Below are 7687 nucleotides of genomic sequence, written 5' to 3'. Positions count from 1 at the left end.
CATGATAAGAACATACCTAAAAAGACAGAAACCATCTTTGGGGAAAATTAAGTTTGGCTCATCAACTAACATATAGGGGTGGGGTTTATAACCGACACTGCAGCCAGCCACCAGGGGGCGATCGAGATGTTTTGGCTTCACTTTTGGGGAGCTTTCATGTCGTCCATTTTTATATACGGTCCATGGTTTTGAGTGAATAAACACAGCTTCAGCGCAATTTCGTTGGCGCTATAGGTTATGAAAAAAATAGAGAATCATGTTTCATACTGTTTGAAGAGAAATGAATTAAATATCTGCAAAGACGCCGATCAGTCATGTGAGTTAAATGTTTGCTATGTCAGAACTTATTCAGGCTTTTCCATATTACATTTAGTGCATCAACTATTTTTCAGACAAGGGCAAAAAAAACAACTCAGCCAGTATTAAACCTTTTGTGCAATTAAGGGATGCTTTATCAAATTTAGCTGGTTTTATAATATAATTTTATAATAGGTTACTTAAGAATGTGCATAAAAATGGAATGGACGAATGGAAACACGGCTATTTTTACCCAGTGGAAAAATGACCACAATTAAGGAAATAAAGTTAGAATAAACCAATGTTTTCCTTTTATGCAGCAGTTTCTATCAGCTGTTTGTAGAATTAAATGTTAATTAATGTTAGTTTTGGTGAGACAGGGACAGAAAGCTTTCATGTATGAGAATAATCAGGTTCAACTACAGAATAACATTTTCATTAATTCATTATATTGTGTCCACACACACACACACACACACACACACACACACACACACACACACACACACAGACACACACACCCACACACACACACACACACACTTGGTGCAAGCCAACACAAAGACCCATGCTGGATTCATAAACAAAGCTGGTGCAAATTATTCCTCACTATTTCCTTCTGTATTTTTCTAACCCTACTTTTCTTTTTACATATGACACACATTCATGTTAATGCTGCTCTCGTATAATCTTCACCACCCTGAATGGGCTTTTGGGAATATGAAAGCAGGAAAAGAAGTGCCTCTGGTATAAAAAAACAACATATATTTGTCAAGAAATGAACCGCTTTTGTTGACAAACCGGTAGGGTCCAACTACTCTCAATACCTGGCTGTGCATGCTGTTTATATAATTCACCGTCACAAAGTGCCGAAGGAGAAGCCACTCGCTTCACTTCGGACTGATACAAGACAACGCTAGTTAGTTAGGCACATACAGTACATCTCTGCAGACTTGGAAGCATTTTTATCTGCAAAGAACTACAATTAAATAGATCTAAACAAAAACAGAACATGTCTAAGTTTGGTCGGTGTGTGAGATCATGTGTGGTGCCATGCCATGAAGTTTAAAGTATGAAGACAAAATGTACAAGAAGAACGGAGCCTGTCCTCAGTTCTTGTTTTATGGAGTTGGCTAAAGTGCTATAGACTGATTTCCTCATTGAGTTCTTCCCTCTGTGCCAACGATTGGACACAAATTAATAAGTTAATATTACCGCCTTAAGATCAACATGCCTCTTTGCAAATGTTTCCTTTTTCTTTGGCTTTCACTTTTGCTGTTTTTGTACATCAACCTTAATTTCATACTTCTTTTTTTTCTCCTGTTGTCATGTCATGTCCTAGTCCATTAAGTGATGATGTTAATGCACAAAAAGAACCGTGTAAAAAAAAATAGTCGACTAAATACAGAACATGGTAAATGCAGATTTTCAACATTGCTCATGAAGTGAAAAGGAATCAAAAGTTGCATAATTAGTCTAAGATTTATCTTCAGGATTTTTCCTGTAATAATCTGGAATGCTCGTCATGACTTTAAGTTTTTTTTTTTGTACATTTTACTTATTTTTCAAAATAGGTAAAACAGGAACAAAACCTCAGAAGGAAGGCAACTTGTGGAACTTGATCAACTTTTCTTCCAAGTCACCGCACTAATAGTAAAAGGTAATATTTAACGATTTCAAAGTGAAAAAAAGTATACATCAATAACTATAATTTTCAGTGGTCCATTAAGGTTAAGTGTCATGCCTTCTTGCTCGATGTGCTATCCTCAAAGTCCCAGGGACAAACATCTGCCTTTTTAGGAGCAACTGCAGCTCTGCCTTTAGGGTTTGGACTGCTCTGTTTCACTACAGGAGCACTTCTGTCTGTACCTTTGTTATCTGAAGTATCCTCAAAATCCCACGGACAGACTTCAGCAGGCTTCGGTTTGGCCGCTCCAACATTTGCGCTTTTCCTTTTTTCTACTGCCGGCACTTCCTGATGACTCTCTACATCCCACGGGCATACCTCAGCCATTTTCTGTTGGCTCACGTGCTTGTCTGAAGATTTGCTTTTGTCCTTAGCTTTTGTTCTACTTTTCTCATCATCAGCGTCTTTTGTTTTCTCTTTCTCAACTGTTCTTGTGGAAGGGGTACCCTTCTTTTTTGATGGGGATTCCTTGGTTTTGGGTGCTCGAGAGGGACTCGGTGTCCTCTCAGAATTTGGAGATACTGCAGTGCTGTCGTAGTCCCAAGGACATACATCGACTTTTGAAGATGGCGGCTGGAGCGAGCCTCCTGTTTTGGATGGATCGGAAAGGCTACTTCTCCCTTTCCCATCTACAGGAGAGGTGCCTTTTCTTTGTGTTGTCGTATCTGGTGAACGAGCTAACTCTGTTGTTGTTTCGGCCTCTTGGAAGTCCCACGGACAAACCTCTACCCGATGTGTTTTGGAGCTCTCTGTCGTAGAATGAGGCTGCTGGGTCATTGCAGGTTTGCTGGCCTGACTGTACGTTTGTTGCTTGCCTTCCGATGGACTGCCTTGACTTTCACCTCCATCTTCCCACGGACATACATCTGCTCGCACTGCTGTCGACTTTTGAATTTCCTTTGAATTCCTGCCACTTGATGGAGAATGATCAGAAGTTTTCTGCTTCTGCTGATGAGATTTGCCTCCCTTGGTGCTGCCTCCATGCACAGTCGTGGTTTCCTTTGGCGCTATGGATACATGCTTTTGCACCTTGTTTTCAGATGGAGTCGGAAGATCCTCCACTTCCCAGGGACACACTTCTGACAGATCGTAGAGGTCCTTTCCCTTGCCTGGATCGGAGCAGATCGTAGGCTGGCTGCCGCTCACTGGCTGCTTCATGATCCTGCCTAGTGGCGCAGTCTGTTTGTACTCAACTGACTGACTTATAATCATCTTGGGTTGGCACTCGTTTTCCGACTCTGCATTGGCCCTTGTGTCTTTGCTCTTTGGCTGACTCTTCTTATTGCTGTCCTCCGTGCTCTGGGTCTTTCCTGTCAAGCCCAAAGTCTTCTCTTTGGCACTGGCAATGACGCTGAGGGATTTCTGCAGCATGGAGGCTCTTGGATGAATTGGCTTCTTGTCTGCAGTGAGGTTATGGGCGCTTGCTGACTTGCAGACCAAAGGAACCGATTCCGTAGATTCGCTGGGGACACTTATGTTCTCACTGGACTTCTTCTTGACCAGTTTCTTGCCCATAAGTGTATCCAGGAGGGAGCCTTCAGCCGGGGTCACCTCCATCTTGTCTGTCGCCGAGCTGTTGGAGTCTTCACTCTGATCGCGGACGTGGTCGTAGCTGCTGTGGGACTTCTTGAGCGAGAAAACCTTGTTCTTCAGTGTCTCCTCCTTCGCCGGCTTTCCAGGGTGAGTTGGATCGAAGGGGTTCTTCTTCAACATGCAGATGCTGTTGCGGTTGCTCCCGTGTTCTCCAGCCTCCTTGTCTTCGCGGCTGCATTGCCGGTGCACTGACTCTGGGATCTCTGTGATGCGCCTCATCAGCGAGCGACCCAATCCTTTCTTGGAGCTCCGTTTCTTCTGGAGATGAGGGTTGTTTGCCAGCATCTTCTTCCTCTTGTAAATCTCCAACTGGGAGTAGAGTTTCTTCAGCTCCTCCTGCATATTCATGAAAAGAATCAAGGAAAAAAAGATAGAGGCAAAGCAATCAGTTGCATGTTTGGAACAATAAAGCGGTTACACGGCTTTACAAAAAGGGATTTCTAATCAAAACACTGTTACAAAAAAAGCAGACATTCTACTGCACAGAGAACATGCAGTTCAAGTTCATGACACGTGACTACAAACGGCTGTTAAATGATGCACTACGGAATATAACATGCGTGCTGAAAAAAAGCAAAGACAGGACAGTCTTGGACAGCATTAAATCAGAAAACGGAGTGTTTTAATGTTAGGTCTGAAACAGCCTCGAAGCTCAGGTCTTTAATTTGTCATATTTCTGTTTGTATACCCATCCAATACTAGAGGTGCCTTCTGGTAAATAAGCTTGCCCAAAATTTTTTGGTTGAGAGACTTCTTCAGCTCTAACAGACAAACGGAAATCTCTGCTCACGTTGGTACGTTTTTCCCAAAGACTGTCGCAAGACCTTACGCCACAGCCATTAATAGAACTGAGAGGGCCCATTTCGTCTGGTGTCTGTAATAAAAAACTGCCACTGCTCAGTATTTTGGGAGGATTCAAGAGATGTTACCAGGTTATACAATGGAATGAAAGGTTTAAAAGGAAACACTGCTTACCCGGATGTCCTCGGGGTCCAGGCTGTGTTCGCTCCACGCTGATGTAATGCTGCTGTTGAGATACGACCCAGAACGACCCATGTCCAGCTCGTCCTCATAGGCCTCGGAGGCAATATCATCTCTCATGTGAGTGCCAGCAAACAGGAACTAGTGGAGTGACATGAAGAAAAAAAAGGGTTGTTACACTAAGGTAAAATGGTGAAGCTATCTATAATAATATATAATGACTTCATGGCTAACTTATTTTCTAAAACAACTTGGTACTGTAGTTTTTAAGAAACTGTCACTCAACTAGGAGTAAATAGTGCATTTCTTCAGTATTTTCAGATGTGCACTAATACCATTTTATACAGTCTATGACTAATACACATTGGTGCTGACAGCCCCCTCATTTGCATAATGAAAAAGAAATGCATAAAGATATCTATTTAAGAAAATAAAACAATGCAAATACAAAAGGCAAATAACGAAAAATATATTTTTATAAAATAATACATTAAAAATTAATTAAATAAATACTTTTTTTTTTTACATTGATTAAAATATAATAATTAATAAAACAATTAATAAAAATTAAACATTAAACTTCAAAATCACATTAAACCAATTAAGTAATGCCTACTTACATTTTTCACTTCATCTTTTGGTACATTTCAATGGTATAATAATTTATTTATTAAGTGACTCATTGACATATTTTGGAGTTTTCCGTTCTCTATTCTCTCTAGCACAGATGAATAAGTTATATCAGGCTTCAGCTACACAGACTATACTTGTTACTAGAATCAATTAATTGTTGGTTTTGGTCTTTTTATGGGATTTGTTGGCAATAAGCAAAAATATATAATATTGAAAGCTTTATCCTTAAAATAAAATACAAAAAAAAACAATTATTATTAGAAATGTATGTAAAAAATATTTAGTAAATATAAATAAATATTTCATTATTCTATAATCAAAAAATAAAACATCATAATCAAAAGTAAGAATACGACAATTTTATTTAGCATTTGTTTAATTTTAAAAGGTGTACTAGCATTTTGTCAAAAAAAGAAAAAAGCATCATTTTTGTTGTTGTTGATGTTTACCTTGGGGATGAGTAATAGACCCAGTGTTACTGTCACAGTTAAGTGGGTGTGGGTGAAGAACAGAAGCAGCATCCAGTCTGGATGGAGCTCTGGAGCGAGAGTGAACCTGTCAGGACGTAAAGAGAAAACAACAAAATGTTAATCAAATATTTTACTCGTTGAGGATATATTTACTATCAGTTAAACTACAGTTTTAATAACACAAAGTGTATTTTAATATTTGTGTTCCTATTTCCCCCCCGCCCAGTACAACTGTTATGTTAATAAACACATTGTAAACATCTTTATGATTGCTAAGCGTCAAATTCCAAAAGTACATACAGCAAATGCAGTGAAGTATAACTAAATTATGCCGTGATATTCATACACGTTGCTCCGTCTGCAGTAAAACCTCTTAGATACAGATGGAGCCGGGTGAGAGCAGCAGACTTAATGTGTTTTCAGCCAAAGTAGATTTATACACTGTCTGTCTAGGCGTCAATTCCACTGCCTCATATAACGTTCCACTTGGGTGATCCTTTTCTCCGGCAAGGACACAATATTTTCCTCATTCTTTCAATTGGATTCACAATAAAAGGGGAGTGACCTTGATCTGGTTGCAAGATTCGGCCTATTTATACATCAGACAATAACACACTGGGCGGACTGTGGCACGGCAGTTGGTGGAAAATGAGATAATTACTGGCAGAAACAATAGCAGTGCCCCAGCCTTTTATTTAAAACAGGCTTTCAGCACAGTGAGACCTCGTGTGCACTAAAGATATGAAGGTACGTCCTGTCAGATGCTAATTCAACCACCAGAGAGCCTCTACCCAAGAAAATGTCATCCAGCAGGCTCATTACGTTGTTGAAGGTGGCAAATGGCTAATTAACGAACAGTTACTGTGGTAATAGCTTGGAGGCATGAATGAAGGCAAAGGTCCAGCATATGAAATGTCCCAAAGCTTTGAAGTCTTCCCTCATTCATGTTTTGTGAGATTCTGTGCAGATGAGGGTTTAATAACCTTGGCATGCCGTTTCCTCTCACTGAAAACACTCCCCATCACTCACACTTCGCCCTCCCTTCATTTTCTCTCAGCATCCCACTCGCACCTGGACCTGGCTAAAGCCTGACGACTATCACAGGAAACAAGCAGCTTTAACTGGCTGCTGTGGGATTGAATAGCAGGTTGTTTGAGGAACACAAATGGACGCCGGATGCCTCTAACAAGCCCCAGTGTACGCTGCGGTCTCTGGTGGCAGCCGGTCAGAATAACTAGCCACGCCAGGCAACTTTCCAGTTTATTAGGGTGTCTCGTTTGGCCATTTTGTGCAGAGAGAAGCTTCACAAGAGGCAGATTATCACAAAGAGCCAGATGTTTAAATCCCATCAAATACTTTGGTAACGCTTTATATTAAGGTCCTTGTAATAACCATTAATTAACAAGTAATCAGGCCCTTGTAAGTCCTTACAAGATGCTTATTAACATTATTGTGTGTTTATAAGCTTATATAAGTTAATAATGGCATTACAAACACCCATGACCCACCCATTATGTCTTTGCCATGCCTTTATTAATCTTATTTTGTTTGCTTATTGATATTAGAATATACTTTATTGCTCATCTATTATAAGGTAACTATAAGTTATCTATGCTTTTTGCAACTACCGGATCTAAAGCGACAACAATGCCTTATTACTTGTTAATAAATGGTTATTAAGGACCTTATTATAAAGCGTTACCAATACTTCTACCAAGAAGCTATAAGGTTATATGTCGACGATACACACTTTTATTTGGTAATTGAAGATAAATTATTATGGGAATTTCATTGTAGACTGCATGAAGCCACCCCTGGAGTTCTACAAATATTTAAAACTAATAATATTTGTGTTACCTAATCTTTATCTGCAAATGTGTAGAAGTACTTTAAATAGAAAATAAAATACAAAAATATTTTAAAATCTTATGTTGATTTTGAATTTGAATGAACGTAATAAATTAAGCTTCAATATATCCGTTACAGCCAAAAATGACTTGACCAAAAGACCAGTTTTACAGAGCAT

The 7687-nt window shown here is 39.5% G+C and overlaps 1 protein-coding gene across 2 annotated transcripts in view; it reads right to left on the bottom strand.

Moving 5' to 3' along the window:
• Positions 1-1060: 1060 nt before the first annotated feature.
• gpr158a (G protein-coupled receptor 158a) overlaps positions 1061-7687 on the bottom strand; it is a 97949-nt gene continuing 91322 nt past the window's right edge. The window contains exons 9-12 of one of the 2 annotated variants that reach the window (XM_059327055.1): positions 5641-5746; positions 4553-4699; positions 4368-4451; positions 1061-3913 (exon numbers count right to left, since the gene is read on the bottom strand). In XM_059327055.1, coding sequence (XP_059183038.1) covers positions 2036-3913; positions 4368-4451; positions 4553-4699; positions 5641-5746 — 2215 coding nt within the window. In that variant the 3' untranslated portion in view covers positions 1061-2035. The remainder of the gene's footprint in view (positions 3914-4367; positions 4452-4552; positions 4700-5640; positions 5747-7687) is intronic. The other variant, XM_059327056.1, reaches the window with a different exon arrangement.

Source organism: Centropristis striata, chromosome 23, assembly GCF_030273125.1.
Source record: "Centropristis striata isolate RG_2023a ecotype Rhode Island chromosome 23, C.striata_1.0, whole genome shotgun sequence".
NCBI lineage: Eukaryota > Metazoa > Chordata > Actinopteri > Perciformes > Serranidae > Centropristis > Centropristis striata.
This window is presented reverse-complemented; position numbering and strand designations above follow the sequence as displayed.